The sequence below is a fragment of the Panthera leo genome, chromosome C1 (assembly GCF_018350215.1).
Source record: "Panthera leo isolate Ple1 chromosome C1, P.leo_Ple1_pat1.1, whole genome shotgun sequence".
NCBI lineage: Eukaryota > Metazoa > Chordata > Mammalia > Carnivora > Felidae > Panthera > Panthera leo.
The window spans coordinates 161,853,273-161,874,654 of NC_056686.1; the positions used below are offsets into that span (position 1 = coordinate 161,853,273).

The 21,382-nt window shown below is 38.6% G+C and overlaps 1 protein-coding gene and 1 long non-coding RNA gene across 10 annotated transcripts in view; one reads left to right on the forward strand and one right to left on the reverse strand.

The window, feature by feature from the left end:
• The window catches only part of GPR155 (G protein-coupled receptor 155), a 50,257-nt gene extending 39,051 nt beyond the window's left edge, over positions 1-11,206 (reverse strand). Inside the window, exons 1-2 of the mRNA XM_042949171.1 lie at positions 11,018-11,206; positions 5,810-6,306 (exon numbers count right to left, since the gene is read on the reverse strand). Coding sequence (XP_042805105.1) covers positions 5,810-6,275 — 466 coding nt within the window. The 5' untranslated portion in view covers positions 6,276-6,306; positions 11,018-11,206. The remainder of the gene's footprint in view (positions 1-5,809; positions 6,307-11,017) is intronic.
• A 235-nt stretch (positions 11,207-11,441) lies between these two features.
• Positions 11,442-21,382, forward strand: part of LOC122226267 — a 131,198-nt gene continuing 121,257 nt past the window's right edge. For 2 of the 9 annotated variants that reach the window (XR_006205537.1, XR_006205538.1), the window contains exons 1-2: positions 11,453-11,620; positions 15,222-15,400. This is a non-coding gene — a long non-coding RNA (uncharacterized LOC122226267). The other 7 variants (XR_006205539.1, XR_006205540.1, XR_006205543.1 and 4 more) reach the window with 7 other exon arrangements.

Here is a 21,382-nt window from a genome sequence, read left to right on the forward strand (position 1 = left end):
ATTAAAACAGAGAGCATATTTTGGAAAGCCTTGTATTTTCAATCTGCGTACAAGAGTTTTCCCAAGTGGCCACTAAAATGCACAAAGTGTTTCCTTTGACAACTTTTATCACACAAATCCCCTTAAGTAAAGGCCTTTTTCCAGAAATTTACCATTGCCAGCATGCTTGCACTTAATCACCATAGGAAAATGGATTTTAGATTGTTTAACAAACTCAGTGCAGGGGCACGTGGGTGGCTCCTTCTGGTTGTGTCTGACTCCTGATTTCGGCTCAGGTCATGATCTCATGGTTCTTGAGTTCAAGCCCTACATTGGGCTCTGCGGTGGCAGTACAGAGCCTGCTTGGGATTCTCTCTCTCCTCTCTCTGCCCCTCCCCTGCTTACGGTCTCTTGCTCTCTCCCTCTCTCTCAAAATGAATAAAAGAACATTAACAAAAATAAAAACTAAGAGCTCAATACAAATTTGAGCAGCAGCCTATCATTATCTATGGCTAAGCAATGACCACGTACTTTCTTCTTTTGCAGGATCTTTTGTATTTTCTCCTCTTGAACCACTAGTCAAAAATCTCAGAATTGGATTAATGTGTTTATCAACTTATATTCTTTTTTGGTTTTTCTTGACCACTCCCTTGATCCATTTTATTCACTGTCGACAGTATCTTCTAAATCTTACCTTTCAAAACTTAGGATTTTCCCACAGTGTTCACCTTCCACGGGAATCACTCTAAAGCCTTTCTATTGGCATTCATAGTCCAGTCTCCACAAGGGGTCCCTTCCTCATGCAGCTCATCGCTCACTATTCTTTCGTGCAAAGCCTCCACCGGCGATTAATATCACAGTTTCCCCGGACAAACACCAGGGTCATAATTACAAGTTCTACACGCTGATCATCATTCCCCAATTTGTTGAAGTCTCTCTTTCCTTACCTAAATCCTACCTATAGTTTAAGGCCTGTCTCAGGTACCAATGCTTCCTCCAGGTCTTCAGTCTATATCCTGGGTCTCCTCTCTGGATGGCTCTGGCACCTTGTTTCATAGAAGTTGTTTCTCACCACATTCCAAGTTCCCTGAAGGCACATTGTCATAACCCCCAGTCCCCAGCATGGTGCTGAACAAATCCAAAAAATATTTGCTGAATGGAATTAAATATCAATGAATGTCAAAGTTTTCAAAGTAAAAATGTATTCTGTAGGGGTGCCTGGGTGGCTCAGTCAGTTGAGCATCCAACTCTTGATTTCAGCTCAGGTCATGGTCTCATGGTTCATGAGATTGAGCTCTGCGTCAGGCTCTGCGCTGACAGCTTGGAGCCTGCTTGGGATTCTCTCTCCCTTGCTCTCTGCCCCCCCACCACTTGTGCTCTCTCTCTTAAAATAAATTTTTTAAAAATGCATTTTGTAACACACAGCAATTTATATCTAATTGTTATCTCTTAAACCTGTTTCTTTTTGTACACAGGTTTTTTTTTTCTTTTTTCTTATTCCGAGTATTTATAAAGCAGATTACTATTATTTTAAACCAGTTGAACAGGTATATGAAGGCAAAAAAAAGGTACAATCTAGTGGGAGAGAGCAAAAAATTGGGAATGAATAAATAATTGCTAAATTACTAGAAGAATAAGGTTCAACATGGAAATTTCAGTCCAATTCTGCCATTCATTTGCATAATTAAAGTTACATATTTATCTATGAACTGGCAGTGCTTTTGTTACCAATTGAAAGATGGTTTTTTTTGAAAGATGGTTTTTCAAATCTGAAAAACATATATGAAAGTAGTGAACTATACTAACAAATTCGATTTCTAATAATTATATCACTTATTAAGTTCTAATTAATTAATACTTACAAGTAAGGCTCTTGGCCGGGAGGAGAGAATCCCACTATGAGGAACTAAGACAAAATTAGCCACCCACTGTGGCTCCTATTTTGATTCCTGCCAGGTTTCAATCCCTAGCAAATAACACTAAGACCCAGACAAGATCATTCTATTATTTAATGGCATATAGTTAAATGCTTCATCTCCTTTCTGTTTACAGCTCAAGCACTAGAGCATAATTATGATTAGTTGGGGTACTTACACTATCAGCATTGTTTAGAAGAATAAATTATAGGACTTAACTATGCATTATTAGTATCTTGTAATGACAGAGGTAGGGAACCTTCTGATTTGCTGAAATCAACATTTCTTCTTGGTAGATTCTTGGTTTCCTCTGAGACTCATACTTCTTAAAGTACCTTTGAAAAGAATTGTTCTAAAAATGGCAAGCTTCTCTTTTAGTCTGTTAAATGTACTGTAGCATTCTGTCACTTGAATATAGATAAATCATTTTAATGTAATCTCATAGACTGTTATAATTGTCATAATATACAGAAAAAGGAAACATGACTGTCCTTAATTTTCTTTCATTAACTTATCCACCTTCTCCTGAATCACCTGTAAATTGGACTGGTATTGTGCAACAAAAGCAGTTTTTAAAAGGACATTTTTTAAAACCTATGATGCTTATCTGTTAACAAGAGAGTGGCAATACCTTGGGGGACACCACATAACAAACAGAAAGAAAGGGTCTTCTCTGTAGAGACACAGTCTTCTCTGTTTATCCTGAAAAAGTCCAGAAGGCAGATGGGCATGAAGCAGTAATAAATAAGCCCATTGGAGCACACACACAGCCCTACAGTTCTGTATCCTACCTTCCAATCTGCAGATATGTGAGAAAACACTTTTGTTTATGTTATTGGTTTCTGGAAAGGTACTGTCTACAACCCAATGTTACAAGAGATCTTATATTATTTGTAATTTGAAAACAAAAAATGAGAACTCAAAATTTAGAAGGATAATCATCAGTAAAATTGGACTAGCACACTGCTAGGAACATGATTATTATCAGATTCAATGATCTAGTGTAGGATATAAGGAAAACAGTGATGAAAATAGCAGACTACATTTTTGATTTGGAGATTCTGTCTTAAAATGAAAATGGAGAACCCTCTTGCACTGTTGGTGGGAATGCAAACTGGTGCAGCTGCTCGGGAAAACAGTGTGGAGGTTCCTCAAAAAATTAAAAATAGATCTACCCTACGACCCAGCAATAGCACTACTAAGAATTTGCCCAAGGGATACAGGAGTGCTGATTCATAGGGGTACATGTACTCCAATGTTTACAGCAGAGCTTTCAACAATAGCCAAATTATGGAAAGAGCCTAAATGTCCACCAACTGACGAATGGATAAAGATGTGGTTTATATATATAATGGAATACTACTTGGCAAGGAGAAAGAATGAAATCCTGCCATTTGTAGCAACGTGGATAGAATTGGAGGGTATTGTGCTAAGTGAAATAAGTCAGAGAAAGATATCATGTTTTCACTCATATGTGGAACTTGAGAAACTTAACAGAAGACCATGGGGGAAGGGAAGGGGAAAAATAGTTACAAACAGAGAGGGAGGAAGGAAACCATAAATACAGAGGACAAACTGAGGATTGACTGGGGGGGGCGGTGGGGAGGAGAGGGGAAAATGGGTGATGGGCACTTGTTGGAATGAGCCCCCCAAACCAAGAGCACACTGTATACACTGTATGTTAGCCAACTTGACAATAAGTTATATTTTTAAAAAATGGATAAGCTCATCTAATAGGTCTTTTTCCACTGCTATTCATTTTATAGAACACTTTTAGATATATGACTATATCCACAATACTCAGGTCCTCACATTATAATACATGGTCAAATGTATCTTTGATTCTCTCTGACATTAACGGGTTACACAGGCTAGTTAGGTCTTCTGAAGATTACATGGGCATGTTATATAACTGTGTGGCATAAGAGAATGGCCCAGGATTTAGAATCAAGAGGCCTAGGTTTGGATCTCAGTCACCTGTTAGCTGTGTGACCTGGGATAAGACAATCAAATCCCTGTAAGCCTGTCTCTTTATTTGAAAATGAGGATTACAAATATCTGCCCTACCTCAGATGAGATAAATATATGAGAAAATACTCTATAAAGTTACAAACGTTAGTTCTGTTTAGTTATGGACTTACTAATCTATGAGAGCATGAAACTATATACTTCTAGATTATAGTTAAATTAAGATAATGTAATATTTGTTAAATACTTAACACTATGATACCAAGCCACTTGTAAGGTCCTTATGCCATAAATACCTTGACAAATTTACATTATTAATGCTCCTGAAGAGATGGACAAACATGTTAACTCCTTGCTCTTTTATTTCCAGTTTTTATTTTAATGCTTGGTTCATCCTTAATTTTAAAATTCAGTATCCTTAAAGGAACACCTATATAGTTTCTATTTATAGCCCAGTCATCGAAGAGCCTACTCTCCCTCTCTCACAAACCTCCTGCTTTACTCACAGTTATTTAGTTTCGAAGATTTAGCTCCATTCCTGGTAAGCAAGATGAAGGAGGGCCAAAGGAGGAGAAAAAGGAAAATATATCCTTTTGGTGCCAGTGGTAAAATAATAACAATTTGGGGGGTGGGGAGAGTTTTAAAACTACTGAATAAGGAATCTGAAAGTTAATCGTAGTTTTCAGTTGTCTGTTTCATTACATTTCTTTCAGTCTCTGCTCAGAAGATATACCATCAGAGACATCTTTACTGACCCCCTCATTCCTATCCAAACAACTTTGTTTTTATGGTACTTGCCATTACTTGATATTATTTTAATTTTAATGTTATTTTCACATTAAAATGTAAATTCAATATGTACAAGAACTTTGTTGACAGGTGTATTTGCAGCAGCTGGCACAATCATTGGAACCTAACAGGTCCGTATGAATGAGTGAATGAATGAATGACTCTATCCACAATACTCAGGTCCTCACATTATGATACATGGTCAAAGCACAACATTAACTTTTAACTTAAAAATAAAAATATAAAAAGTAGCTACTAAGGAGATATTTGCTTAGTGGTAGGTGTTCTAAAAAAAAAAAAAAAGGATATGTTCAAGATAACTCAATATCCCAAATTGGTATGTTTTATCAGGAAAACACACATAGAAACATGAAATTAGGCAGCCTAAAGAGTTGGAAAGGTTACGAAGGAAGAGTTGAAAAGGTAAAAAAGCCTTCACCATTTTTGTTCTTAAACAAGAAGTTAACTCAATTGAAGTAAATTGACATTTTGAATAACAAGCTCAAAAACAAGCTTTAATATAAAACAATATGTATTCTAGATGGTAAGAAAAAGTCACTCATACATTTCCACTGATAACATTTAATAATAACTATTTTTATACACACATATGTCTATCTTTTTTATATAATTTAAATCAGAATCTGATCCCTTCTGGACCTGAACTTCTTTCATGTGACTATTGAGAAGAAAAAGAATATATTAGAAAGATGATTTATAAAGTTTATTTGGATATGACTACTTATTTTAGGTCGACTCTTGAAGGAACTTCAAACTCTGAAGTTGAAGAAAGATAGAATTAAGCCTAATTTAAGAAATAGTTAAGAAAAAATATGAGAGATTTTAAAATTTTATTAAAAGATTTATTCCTTTTTGGGTGTAGGCACTGTGGGGTAGTACAAAGTACAGTGGTTTGGAATGAGGCTTTGTGATTTTTTTTTAAGTAAACTCTACCCCCAAAGTGGAGCTTGAACTCATGACTCCAAGATCAAGATTCGCATACTCTACTGACTGAACCAGCCAAGTGCCTCGAGAGATTCTTTTAGATATAATAAATATCTATCACTAACAAATGCTTAGATACATTAAAGGGTTAAATTTTGCTACCTCCTAAAATATTTGCATTTTTTAAAAGGTTGAAAAGTACAATAACTTACCTATAGGATATCCCAATGCAAAGTCATTACTTTGTGTAGCAAAAATAGGGAATAGTCCAGCTTTGCTGAATCGACTATCAGGACTGGCAACCAGTAAGGTTAAGACACATACAATGAAAAATACAGAAGCTTTGGCAATCAAGATACTATATAGGAAAGACCAATCCACATTGGAAAAATTAAGTACAACCATATTTTTGAATAATAAAGCTGGAAGTGCAAATCTGGAGACAAAATTTCCCAGTCCTTTGGCCTGTGTTGATGTTATGACATTGGCTCTTCCTGCTATGTAGCCACAAAGGACTATGCCAAAGCATTCTAGTAAGGCTGGAAAAAGCCTTGTTATTGACATTGAAGGTGGGTCATTAGTGGAATTAAATCTATGCATCACTGTTGAGGAAAAAGTTTTGCTCATATTGACTGCAATGGTTAAGTTCTCTGCAGGTAAATTGGAAAAAGAATTCATTTTCGTTCACCCTCCAACTCCAACCAGATCTCTGGAAAGAAAGGAAAAAAGATTCAGTGTGACAATAAATCAGAAGACGAATTCTAGTTGAAAGCCTACACTGGCAAACCTAGACTTATCAAATGGCCAAATATGTACACTTTCTTCAACAACCAACAGAGAAAAATTACAATGAAAAAACGGGGGGGGGGGGGGGCGAGAGTGTTTGCTAACGATAACCTCTTTACTCTCAATGGTGGGTCAGCTCAAAATACTTATGTTGCTGTCCTATTTTCAGTATCAGACATGATTAAGATAAGATCCACAAATACGAGAGCTGCAGTGATACCCCATGGCTCTCTCCCATGATCCACACTTGAGCTCCACCTAGTGGGTAAGAGCTTGGGGCCCACAGAGTCTCTCCTGAATGTCCACCTGCATCCAAATTCCCTGGAAATTTCAGTTCTCAAGGCTACATACAGGACAGGAGAGTACTGCCTAGCCTGTGGTCACACTTGAGTACAGGACAAGAAGAAAAATATGGTATAGTACCACATAACAACTTTATCTCTTCATCTGTGAAATGGCAATAATACTATCTACCTCACTAGGATTTGAGATGATTCAAGTCCCTTATAATCACATCTGGCACAAAGTAATCACTTAACTTTTGGTAGTATATAAAAGAGAATGAAAAAAAAAAAATGATGGCATCCTACCAGGCTACCCTTAGTTCCTTTTATACTAGCATCAGATATTTGCCTTCTTGAATGTCCCATAGTTCCCTTTATGTCACAGGGACTTTGTACATGCTATTCAGTCTAAAATGTTCTCTTCTCTACCTGCCATTCTCTATGTAGTAACACCTGCTCACCCTCTAAATCATATAGTTCAGGAGTTTCTTTATCAGGTAAGGCTTCACTAACCCCATAGCCAAGTCTTTATCAAATAGAATCAGATTCCTTACCCGTAGGCTACTTTTTGCAGTTTGTAATTACGCTATGCATTAGAGTGACTATTTGATTTATATCTATCTCTTTCACTAGACTTTAAGTGCCACACAAGTAGGGACTCTGCATGTTCTTGCTCACTGTTGTATACCTAATGCCTAGCACAGTGCCTGGCACACAGGAGGCACTAATATATTTATACTGAAATATTTACATATAAATATATATACTATATATATATATATAATATATATATTATTTTGATGAATGACTAAAATATTAATCTGCTCTTAAAACTTTCACCTTTTATTTTTAATGTTTATTTATTTTAATTTTAATAAATTTATTTATTTTAATATTTATTTTGAGAAAGAGACAGCATGCATGGGGGTGGGACAGAGAGAGAGAGGGGGAAAGAGAGAATCCCAAGCAGGCTTCACGCTCAGCCCGAAGCCTGATGTGGGGCTTGATCTCATGACTGTGAGATTACGGCCTGAGCCGATATCAAGAGTCAGACGCTTAACTGAGCCACCCAGGCACCTCAAACCTTTTGCCTTTTAGTGGACCAATGTTCTCTTTTAGGAACTATCTAGTTCATGGACAGAAATATATTTTTTTTCTGAATGATAAAGTATTCTAAGTTTTTCACTATAGCAACAGGCCATGACCACAAAATATGTTCTAAAATGTTCCAAAACTATTCTAAAATGTTAAAGAACACAACGTGTGTTGTAAAATGTCCTAAAGATGGTCAGAAAATGCTAAAGCTAGAAAGAATTTGTTATGCTAGCATTACAATACTTAGACTCCCCTCTTGCTGCCAGGGACACAATGAACATGAGGTTTAGGCCACTTTGCAACTAATCAGCTTTCATGAGTAACTCAAAATTAATATGGTGACAATTGCCAATTTCTAAGTGATTATTCTGGGTTAACCATCTAAAGTGGACTTATATAAGGTAGAAAGTAAAAATGCTCACGATTTCTGAAATTTACAATGCCAAGAGGTAAGTTTTCAAACACCCACACGACATCAGAAAGACTCAGATAGCAGGCCAGAGAGCAGCAACAACTAATACACGGGGTGTGGACAAGGCAATTTTCTCCGTGCTACCCTCATATGAACTGAACCATTTAAAAACCTTACATGTAATCTGGATCCAGACAAGTGTTGTTCTACCAGGATTAGATAGGAGTGGTCAATATCCACAAAACCGATAATAATCACATACTTGAAGTTTACCAAATAAGCATCAAATTATATTCTGGGAAAGCTAATGGTTGGGATAGGTACCATTAGTTGAGGTAAAGAGCTGGTAAACAAAGGTATTAAACATTTGGAGCCCCTAACAGGTGTGGACTTGAAAAGGCAATGCCAAAGAATAAGATGACAAACTTGTCCAGTCTTATGTTATTTCTTTAAAATTCCCTATATTTCTTTGCCTGGAATATTAATAACTCATACTGGTCATTACCCCTTATTTGTACTGCACTCACATATCGATGTATTACAATAATTTTTTTAACAAACAGTTTTAACTAAAATAGTGGCTGTAACTTTTTAAAAAAAATTTTTTTTTCTAACGTTTTATTTATTTTTGAGACAGGGAGAGACAGAGCATGAACAGGGGAGGGTCAGAGAGAGGGAGACACAGAATCTGAAACAGGCTCTAGACTCTGAGCTGTCAGTACAGAGCCCAACGCGGGGCTTGAACTCATGGACCGTGAGATCATGACCTGAGCCGAAGTCGGCTGCTTAACCGACTGAGCCACCCAGGCGCCCCAAATAGTGGCTGTTCAATTAAAAGAGTCAAATAGACCTGAACCCAATTTTGAGCCTTTTCATTTATCAACTCTTTGGGCAAGTTAAGTGCCCTCTCTGAACCTTAGCTTCTTCAACTGTAAAATGAGAGTAAACACCTCCTTAAAGGGATATTGTGAGGAGTGGAGATTTTATTGTTCACACAGATTTTATAAGTTCACACTTCAGAATTTGTAAGTTCACCCAGCTTATCACAGTAGCTTATCACACTGTAGGTCTTCAAGAAATGGTAGCAACTGCTATCAGGAATTGTGGTCCTAAGAACAGTAACAAATTAAATATAATTCATTGTCTTAGGCCAGTTCTTCAGACTTGGTATTAAAGATTCTCCAACTAAAATAGAGAGATGGGTGTGGTTTGTGAGATCGAGCCCCGAGTCAGGCTCTGTGCTAGCAGTGTGGAGCCTGCTTGGTATTCTCTCTCTCTCTCTAGCTCTCTTCCCCACCCCACCCCCTCCTCAAAATATATAAAAATAAACTAAAAGAAAAAAAAAAACAATAGAGAGATGGGATGGGTCATAGGTTATCAACTTTTGTTTCATTCCAAACTAAGAGGAGTTCACTTTAATTCAGTTTGCTCTCAAATAGTTTATAGCAGGGAAGGGAGAGCTCTTCATTTTTCTCAAGGTGATGGTCAAATAGTTGTAGCACTGCCCATGATTAACTTTCAGTTAGTCAAAAATTAAAAGAAAAACTTTGAAAAGTAATCTGCCCCTACCCATAAAGATTCCTTTAATGTTCCTCCATATTATAAAAACAATACTTGCTAACAGAGGTAAGGTCAAAACCACCAAAAAGCACTTACAAAGGTTTCTCATCCTCCCCTCCCCTCGCCCCCCCCCCCCCCCCCCCCCCCCCCCCCCCCCCGCAGTGGGAAGAGTATATGCTCTTTAAAGCATTCTTTTAAAATGAACAGGAACCACAGCAACGGAAGTTTTTAAAAAATCGCATCCAGTCTTTTCATCTCATTAAAAACAGGGGTTGCTAACAGAACAAACAAGTTGACCTGTCATAGTAAAAGACTGTTCACTGGCCACTCACTTGGGTGGGGAGTGGAGAAATGCTATACACAAACCACTTCTAGCCACTGATATTTGGTTGACAACGTGAAGGAATCACTGAGACTGTAAACAACTGCCACTATTAAGTGAAAATGGGGAAGGGGGCTCTGATTTATTTCCAAGAGAAAGCTTTAAACTCTTAGACTGTCTGTTCTCACACACCCAATATCCACGATCCTGTGGGAAAAGCATAATATACTACGGTACTATTAAAGCACTCTTCAACATCAACAGTCACACCATCCACCCACTCCCACCTACTTGCAGAGGACCAAATGTCCTCCCTAGAGACCCAGGGTGGGGAGCGCTGAGCACTGCCTCTTCCCTTGTCAGCAGGCACAGACTTTGGCCCTCCAAGATAAGGATGTGGAGGGACCTTAACCAAACAGGCTGCCCAGAGACCAGCTGCCTGGGCAGACGGTACTGGAAACGGAAAGGCAGAATGGGGTCTGTGCCTGGGATAAAAAGTTGGTCCCTCAGCTTCCTCAGGACATGGGATTAACAACGTCGTGGTAACTGACATGCTCCAAAACGGGGTAAGGAAGAAAATTCGGTGCAGTGCTCTAGGTAGCTGGGCAGGAGCTCCCAGAGCAGATACTGAGGCCACCCCTCGGGATAAAAGGAAGAGTCCGAGAATGACAGCGTGGACGTACGTGCAATGAGGTGCTCCTCAAACTGGGGTATGGCAGTTCTGTCTGTCACTGGAGGGGACAAGCTGTCCCTTCCCCTATGTTAAGTCTTCCTGGGTGGCTCCGGAGGTCCTAAAAGCGAACGCTGCGGGACAGGCGCCGACAGTTGACTGCACGCAGCCAGGGTGCCAAGGGCGGGGCACTGCCCACCTGCCCAGACCCGAGGGGCGGGGATGGGGGCACCAAGGGTACGCAAGGCCGAGCCTGGGCCGGCAGATTCGCGTCCCGGGGCCCCATCTCACCTGCTATGTCTGCAGCCCCTGGGCCACGAGAAGGGAGTCGATGCTCGTGGTGGGCCAACCAGGGAGGAAATCACCGTCATCTCCCACCCCAGCCCTCTCCACTGAGAGCTGCGGGCTGCTGGCGGCCGACTACAGCAGCTCTGTCACGTTCCGAGAAAGTGAGGTGCGGGTGTGCGGTGGCCAGGTCAGCTCCTCCCCGCGCCGGCCGCGCGGCCCCGCCTCGCCCCGCCTTTAGGCTCCGCCCCCGGCCTCACGTCTAAGAGCTGCACCGCCCTGGGAACCTCCGAGCCTCCTGACCCCTGGACCCGCCTTCAAGCCCCGCCCCTCGCCACGAGCCTCCGAGCACACGTCCTCGGCCCCGCCTTAGGCTCCTCCCTCGCCGCGAGCTTCCGAGACGCTGGGTCTCTGGTCCCGCCCTCAGGCACCGCCCTCGGCCGCCGAGAGGTGGGGGAAACACTCGGTCCTTGGCTCCGCCCCCGCGCCGCCGGCTGCTAGCCGCCCAACTGCTAGACTCCCGCGGCGAGACTTCCGGTACCCGGCTCTCGCAAAATGGCGGCTGCGGTGGGCGCCTTTCCAGTCTCGTTTTCGTCGTTTTCAATTCAGGTGTGGAAGCATCTCGTCCTACCGCCTAACTCCCAACTTCTTGTGACCCGCTAATTCATGTGTTGGTTTGACTAGTCATTTGATAGCACAGAGTTTAAAAGAGGACCTGGGTTAGAATCTTGCCTTTCCCCTTTCCCAAGGCAGTGCGACCTTGACCTTCCTAAATCAGAGCTTAAAATGTAGTTTTGGCACTGTGTTTAATTTAGATACAATAAGCAAGCGCCCAGTCTCTATTTGTGTTTTTGTTGTGTGGGAAAACTACATGCATATTCCCTTAGTGTAGTGAGAGGAAATTCCTTATATTGGTGGAAAACTTCCTGAGCTTGAAATGAAGTGGTCCCAAATATAGAGCTCCATTTTAAACCTGATGAAAGCTTGTATTTGTATTAGTCTTTCAGAGTCAATATTGTTTCAAATTTAAGATATTTATAATATTACATTTAATATCTCCACAGGCTCTACTTTGCATCTTTAAATTTTTTCAGTCTGGCAACTTCAGTGTCTTCCTATCATCTTGGTAGTTTTAGTGCAAAGAAACAAATTTGTATGGCTCAACTTGAAAAATCACAGTAAGCTAAGGATTGGTTAAAAGTTCAGAAAACTAAGCAGGAAAAATGAGTGGAAACTGAAACTATAGAAAAGTCATGCATTCTACTCCTGTTCTCACTTCACCTTTGTTCTCTACCTTCACTCTTAATGGCCTTATATTTTCCCTTTGAACCTGGCTACTTTTTTTTTTTTTTAATCTTCTGAATATACTATCTCAAGACTAAAAGGATTTCTGTTTAGCAAGTATGAAGATTCGTTCAACTAAATACATACTGAGTTTTGACTTTTAGGAGAATACATGAAGATATACCTGGAAAGGTAAGTTAAGGTCAACCTCTAGGAGGTTCCTTAGGTTGGTCTTAGAGTTTGGGCCTTATCCTCTGACCACAGTAAAACCATTAAATATGTTTTGACAGGAATGTGTCATGATGATCACATTGTTTTTGGATATGTAATCTGGAAGCTTTCCCAGGATTAGTTGAAAGACTGGAAGCAAGAAAAGCAGACGACTTTGGGAAGAACCTAGACTCTAGGAAGTAAAGACATACATACTCTGGAGTGATGATAATGAAAAGAATGGAAATGGCCTGAGAGACATCACAAAAGGAGAAGTGAGGGGACTGGATTACTGATAAGACCAAAGAAGAGTAAAGAGATAATGAACCCAAGTACTTACTCCATTACAGTAAGGAACAGGAATTGAGCCAGGCAGCCTCTAATAGCCTTCCTAGTTCTAAAGTTCCTTTATTTTCTATTGTTGTACTATCTGAAGATGAAAGGAAAAAATATTTCAAAGAGAGAAGCAGTTACAAGAAGAAAATAATGAATTTGATTTTAGGTCTAAAATCTAAAACCTTGATAAATTATCTAGTTCAGTCTCCTCTCTTGAAGGAGTTGTCATCATCCTCTCCATCGGAGGTCCTAGAGATTCAGCAGTTGGTCTAAGAGCGCCCAGCTAGTTGGTGCAAGGGATTGGGAATGTAAGTGCTCACTGTCCTGTAAACCAACTGCTCCTGAAGGTGTCAACACATGTAAGTAGAGATTGCTTATAGACACCTAGAGAGAAAACAAGCTCAAGAGAGAAAAAGAATAGAGCTAAACATGTAGTTTGGAGATACCTGTATGGAGTGGATGAGTTTTCTGAGAAGAGCAGCTTGTACAGGGAAATTCTAGGAATAAAATGTATACAGAGATGAAAGACTTCATTAAAAAATCATTCTTAGATAGGTAATTACTGAATGCCAGAAGAAAACCATTCAATTTCACTTTCATATCTGCTAATCAGTCTGTAAGATGCTGACCTACATATACTATTAACTGAAAGAAGGGCAGAAAAGCTAAAAGTTATTCAAACTAATGGAGGGAAGCTGTAAATTAATCTTAATTCTTACTTACGAATAAACAGGACCTGTTCCTTCACACACACTGATATGGTAGGAAAAGATACAATTCAGTAGGGAGAGGGAAAGGATAGGACCTGAGGTCCCTGGGTGGAGAAAACATTGGAACAATGCTGGGAGGATCTGACCACAGCAAAGCCCCTCAGGTGTAAGGTTCCTCTTAAGAATGTAACAGACATTGGGGCGCCTGGGTGGCTCAGTCGGTAGAGTGTCCGACTTCAGCCAGGTCACGATCTCGCGGTCCGTGAGTTCGAGCCCCGCGTCGGGCTCTGGGCTGATGGCCCAGAGCCTGGAGCCTGCTTCTGATTCTGTGTCTCCCTCTCTCTCTGCTCCTCCCCCGTTCATGCTCTCTTTCTGTCTCAAAAATAAATAAACGTTAAAAAAAAAAAATTAAAAAAAAAAGAATGTAACAGATATTACCTCCTCCCCCTCAGGTTTCCCTCAGTAATTTGACAAAGATCTGACTAAAAAAAAGTAGACCATAAAATGGATGATCCACAAGGAAAGGTGTAGCATAGACCACCCCTCATACACTAGAAATGAGCCAATCAGGAAACAACCAGCACCTAGAGCTATCAAGCCAATAAGGGTAGAACCTTAGGAGGAACAAAAGGGAGGGTAAAGGGGGGGAGGGGGTGACCAGTACCTTATAAAACAAGAACCCTTGCCTGCAGTCACAGGCATTCACTTTCAAATGTCCCATCTGTCAAAAGAGCTTTCATACTATCCTTACTTTCTAATCTTGTACTTTAATAAACTTTGCCTGCTGCTCATTTCGTGTCCACCTCTTCATTCTTCGAAGCAGCAAGACAACAAACCCTAGGTATTGAGGTAAAAAAATCCTGCAACATGATACCCTCATTTCCCCCAACTCTAGTCGATCAAGATTGACAGGAGGAATAAACCAAGTGGTTTGTATAATGACAAGGGTCATGTAGGATAGATGTTGAGGCAGTGTCATATAATGTAGATTCCTGGCAAATTTTGCTTTTTTCTGTAATGAAGTAGCTCTAATTTTTTTTTCTGATTTTGAATGTAGTAAATAATTATGAAATATTAATATAATAGAGAAAGGAATGAAGAAACTAAAAATCACAACACGTGCAGATAATTTCTGTATGCTTTCACGTACATTTTATTATGTAAGTACCTTTTTTCTATGCATATGTAGATTAAGAAAATAGGATCATATGATTTTTTTATATGCATGGTTTTTAATAACCTTTTAAATATAATAATGTATAATTAACATTTTTATCCATATATATAGATCTATATAATTTTTTTACCTATCAGGTATTCCCTATTGAAATTTTGAGTATGATCTTCCTTGAAAAAGTGGCACTCTGGGCCATCCATAGAGTCTTACCAAAGATGTGCAAAGAGGAAGACATGTCTAATATGATTTTTTTTTTTAGTTTCTTTAAAACTCCATATCACCTTTCCATTTCTCTTTAGGGATACATATGATTCCAGAGAAGCGATCTTCACTTTGTCTTCAGAGGTGGTGTGACTAACCTAGGCTATCCAATCAGTACTTTCCATCCCTTTGGACTTGGTGATTTAGTCAGGGTGGGCATTGGCTCTAAGGTAGTTTGATGAATGACTCTTAGGACTTTTGCTGAGAATGCTGTCTCTTGCTTGCTGGACAGGAGGAAGATACTGGTGGCCATCTTGGGACCATGAGAGGAGCTAGTCTTAGAATGATGCAGACACCAAGGAAGGCACAGCAGAGAAAAGGAAACAAACGGTCCTTGATGACATATTGAGTTATAGAATCAAGCTTCACTTGAAGCCATGATTGCCTGAAGCCTGTGGACTTCTCATTCATGTGAGCCAATCAATTTTCTTTATTGTTTAAGCAAGTTTGAATTGGGTTTTCTGTTACCTACAATCAAATGTGTAGAAAAAAATTCTAGAAGAAAATGTTAACAGTAAATATCTCTGAGTGGTAGAAATAGCCATGATTTTTTTTTTCTGTGTAGAATAGTTCCCAAAATTTCTACCAAAAAAAAAAAAAAAAGCATTAATTTTATTAAGAAAAAGCATGGAATAAGTCATAAAGTGTATATTTTGGCCATATGGAAATGGTGAACGGTACCTAATAGTAAATATTTTTCTAAAACAAATTTAAAAGCCACTACTGTATATTAAACTAGGTATACAAAATCCACACATAAAATAGAATAAGAACATTGATACCGTGCAATATATGAATTTATATAAGGCTAAGGCTTAATCTTTATAAGGTTAATCTTTGTATCCTCAGATGTTCCATAAATGGTTTTTCAATGATTGACTAACCCAAATGGCCTACCAGCTATCAGAATGTTAAAATGTTCTTTTATTCAATGGGAACTATTTGATATAAGCAACTGTCATATAACTTTTTTATAATAGCTGGATTTCTTATTTTTTCCAGCTTTTCCTTTGGCCCAGGTTTATAGCCTTATTTAAATATTCTCCCAAATTGTGGGAGTTTTTTGGTTACTTTAAATGCTATAATTAAATAATTTAATTTCTGGACTATCAAGCTAAAACCCTTAAAAGTACCTTTTAATACGCACATATAAAAAAATATACACATACATATATTATGTATGTGTGTTTGTGTTTTCGCAATTACATAATAACTACCCCCCTTTCAATCTGCCAGTAAAATATACATACAGAGCTACCAGGTTGGTGTACACATGGAGGTGCTGGGAGAGTGGCTTTCCCAGAAAGGGCATGGAGCTTGGCACCCAGTCCCACATACCTTGTCTTACGCCTCTCTTCCAATTTGGATGTTCATCTGTATCCCCCTTTATCATATCCTTTTGTAATGAACTGGTAAATGTAAAAAAATATATATATTATATATAACATATATATAATATATATATATTATATATAACATATATAATATATATATATTATATATAACATATATATAATATATATATTATATGACATATATATAATATATATATATATATATATATATTTTTTTTTTTTTTTTTTTTTAAACCAGTGAGGGAAGTGGAATGTAAACCTCTCACCTTGTTATTGGTCTTATTTACCTCGGGTAAGGCTCAGATGTGGTTAAATAGGCAGAGGCTTTTTCTGGGCAAGCATTTAAAAAGTTAAGCAGGAAAAGGATAAAACCAGAGTTACTAGGTTATAAAACTGAAAGCTAAACTACTTAGGTAAGATAGGGTGCAGAAATCATACAATAAAAGCATGATGGCTTTGGAGGTCCAACCAACAAGAAGGACTTAGCTTCTTGATACTTGTGGTTTTGTTTCAACCACTGTTTTGTTGTTGTTGTTGTTAAGGGGTTAGAGATCAGAAACATAAAAATGAAAAACAAAAAAATTACACCTGTTTTTATTACTAGTTTGCTCATTTAAAAATGTTCTCCTAGACAACATTTATTTTATAAACTATTATTAAAGAAAGACTCATAAGTGTGTAGAGAATTTTGTAATCTAAGTAATCTCTAAGATGAAAACCTGTAACTCTAAGCAACTTTGTAAAATATAAAGAGGAAGTGGAGAAAACTTCAGATTTAACTTTGATTTTGGAGTAAGAAGATCTTTGATGCTCGTTAATAAATGGGTAGAACCTTTACTTGACACATCCCCAAAGGCAAGGGAATTAAAAGCAAAAATGAACTACTGGGACCTTATGAAGATAAAAAGCTTCTGCACAGCAAAGGAAACAACCAACAAAACTAAAAGGCACCCAACGGAATGGGAAAAGATATTTGCAAATGACATATCGGACAAAGGGCTAGTATCCAAAATCTATAAAGAGCTCACCAAACTCCACACCCGAAAAACAAATAATCCAGTGAAGAAATGGGCAGAAAACATGAATAGACACTTCCCTAAAGAAGACATCCAGATGGCCAACAGGCACATGAAAAGATGTTCAACATCGCTCCGCATTAGGGAAATACAAATCAAAACCACACTCAGATCTATCACCTCACGCCAGTCAGAGTGGCCAAAATGAACAAATCAGGAGACTATAGATGCTGGAGAGGATGTGGAGAAATGGGAACCCTCTTGCACTGTTGGTGGGAATGCAAATTGGTGCAGCCACTCTGGAAAACTGTGGAGGTTCCTCAAAAAATTAAAAATAGACCTACCCTATGACCCAGCAATAGCACTGCTAGGAATTTACCCAAGGGATACAGGAGTACTGATGCATAGGGGCACTTGTACCCCAATGTTTATAGCAGCACTCTCAACAATAGCCAAATTATGGAAAGAGCCTAAATGTCCATCAACTGATGAATGGATAAAGAAATTGTGGTTTATATACACAATGGAATACTACGTGGCAATGAGAAAGAATGAAATATGGCCCTTTGTAGCAACTTGGATTGGTCTGGAGAGTGTGATGCTAAGTGAAATAAGCCATACAGAGAAAGACAGATACCATATGGTTTCACTCTTATGTGGATCCTGAGAAACTTAACAGAAACCCATGGGGGAGGGGAAGGAAAAAAAAAAAAAAGAGGTTAGAGTGGGAGAGAGCCAAAGCATAAGAGACTCTTAAAAACTGAGAACAAACTGAGGGTTGATGGGGGGTGGGAGGGAGGGGAGGGTGGGTGATGGGTATTGAGGAGGGCACCTTTTGGGATGAGCACTGGGTGTTGTATGGAAACCAATTTGACAATAAACTTCATATATTAAAAAAAATATAAAAGAAAATAAAAACAAAACAAAACAAAATAAATGGGTGGAACTTTTGAGTAAATAACGAGCTCAAGAGAAATCTAACACCTCAGCACAACAATTAAGCACAAACGTCAGAAACATTCTCCCAGTAGAGTATGTATTTTAAGGAGTTCTTGTCCTCTTCCTTCTTTTGATGGACAGGTTCTGTATCTGTGTTGATTTCCATAGTATCCTCAGTGCCTGGAACAGTGCTTGGCACATAGCAGACCCTTGATAAATATCTGTTGACCTCCTAACTATTGGAATGCCAGCTGTATAAGTTTGTAAAGTTTCTGGTTTTAGAGAATCACTTCAAAGGGAAACACCTGCTCTTATTCTGCTTCTTTCAACTGTCAACCAACATAATTGACAGAGAACAAGTATCAGAACTCAAGTCTCTGTGATCATTTTTGTGACTGACAATGGCTGAAACACAATAAATCATGGGAGTATCATCTTTTGCTCGTGACATAGACTAATTATGATAGTGTCCCAATAGTGAATTCTACACATATTTAAATATCCCCAGAATTCAAAAATTCATTTAGGAACCTAGTCAGAAAGAGACCTGGGCACTAGATTTGGAGATGGCTGTTCTTGGAGGATAAAGTTGATAAGCGTAAGCTTCTCAGTGCAGTGTTAAGTGCGCTGCAATCTAGGCTTTTATATCTAATAGCATGATTAACTGTATCCTCAAGTCTGGCTTATTAGTTTTAATGGCCTAACTCAAATGCCCTTACAGGGGTTTATTATGCTCAAATATTTTGGAGACGATGTTTATAGTAATGTTAAAATTTGATAAAATTCCCACAAGGTTCTTAGAAATTTCATTTCATATGTTGCCTCAGTAGCTGGTCAAGGACTTTTTTTTTTTTAACATAATGGTCTTCATCAAACCAAGAACTAGTATTAAGAGTTTAAGCCCAATATTTGCCATAGTGAATAGAATTGTTTGTTTTATTTTATTTCATTTCATTTTACCTATTTATGTATGTATGTATTTTATTTTTGTGATATGCCACTTGAATTTTTTTTTTCAAATTTTTATTTAAATTCTAGTTAGTTAACATATGGTGTAATATTGGTTTCAGGAGTACAATTTAGTGATTCATTACTTACATGTAACACCCAGTGCTCATCATAACAAGTGCCCTCCTTAATGCCTATCACCCATTTAACCCATCTCCCCAACCACTTCCCCTCCAGCAACCCTCAGTTCATTTCTCTATAAGTGAGGACTCTGTTATTGTTTGCTTCCCTCTCTTTATTTTCCCTTCCCCTATGTTCATCTGTTTTGTTTCCTAAATTCCACATGTGAGTGAAATCATATGGTCTTTTTCTTTCTCTGACTGACTTGTGTTGCTTGGCATAATACACTCTAGCTCCATCCACACAGTTGCAACTGGCAAGATTTCTTTTGATTGCTGAGTAATGTTCCATTGTATATACATCACATCTTCTTTATCCATGGAATTGTTTGTTTTAGAGGCAAAAGAAGATTATCCCTGAGGGCAAATGAAACAGTTTTTAGAAATCTTCAAACTACAAGCAGTGGTCCCAGTGAAGAAGCATGTTTGAATATCTCTTTCAACCACTGTAATTTTGCTGATCCAACCACGTGTGTCAAAAATTACAGTACGAAGGAAATGGCCAGTTTTCTTATTTGTCCTAAATTCCTGTGCTAACTTCAGAAGGTGGTGAGCATGGAGGGAAGGTGACCTTTGTTACAGGGAGTTTAGCCTGTGTTGGGAGGTTGGAGAAGAAAAAGCCTCCATGGGAGTAGCTAGACATTTCAAAAAATTGTACTGCATTAGTAGAGGTAATTACAAAGTAACTCAAGTAAGAGAAATTTGTCTCCTTCCCTGGCTCCTAGAAAGGGAAATAGGGAACTTTTGTATCAGTCCCACTGAGATTAAGCAACCAACAGGGAAGCTGTTGGTAAGGAGACAACTGGTGCAGAGATGGTGCTATTGGTAATATTCTACAGAAGGATAAAGGGAGGAGGGATAGGATTTGGACACTTCCTGCAATCTGACGAGAGCTCTCTATTGTTTCCTCTTTTAGGCCTCAATCTTGTGTTTTCAACACTGTCATTTTTCTCTTTCTCAGCATTTTCTCATGTGTTCAGTCTTCTCATTTCATTATGCTAAGCCAGAGAGTTGGTGCTAACAGGCTATCTGCTTGCTGTATACATTATTTGTTAATACAATTTGCATGTTAGTATGGGTTACTGACCAAGGACATGGGAGAGTCAAATGATCAAATAAATGGAAGAACACAAGGGTGGGGATCGGTCATTAGGATTGAGGTACAGAGTGTAAAAAAGCAGAATGTTTAATCATAGTCAGTAGTCCAAAGATCTATAGGAATAGTTCTCAACCGGGGCTTCACACCAGAACCACTTGGGGAATATGCATTTTAAAGATACAGATGCCAGGGCCCCAGCCAGACTTACTAAGTCAACATCACTGGGATCAGGTCCAAGATGTGAATTTTTTTTTCTAGATTCTGTAGATGATTCTAATGCAAACTACTGTCCAAGAGCTACTCATTTAGGGAATAAACTAGAAGTTATATATCTGTTTCAAGGACAGGCAAGAATATTTGTCTTAGAGGAGAGCAGAAAAAAATTTCTGGAGTCTCAGTGCTCTGTGGCAAGAAATATGTTCTCATGATATAGAAAAGGAGACACTGAATCTGACAGCTTCCTTCAGAAATCCATTTCCATAGCCAAATTCCTATCAGGACGTTGTTCCTCATGTGAAAACCGTTTGTTTGTTTGTTTGTCCTTTGTAGAGAAAAGCAAAACAAAACAAAACTGATCACTGTCTTTGTGTCTTGTGTATATATACCATTTCTTCACTATAGTGCCATTATCAAATCCCAGTCAGAAAGCTGTGGGTGAAACTAGATGAAGTAATTTTATGACACACTCAATTACTAAGCCAGTACATTTACTGTATTGTGGATTAGGTAGCAACCCCAGTGCGGTCACTTCACTGTCTCTTAAAACTTCAGTTTTTGAGAAATAACCATAATTCCTCTTAGCTTTCTTCAGAGATGTTATTTTCTAAAATATGGCTCTTTACTAATCTTTTCCTTCA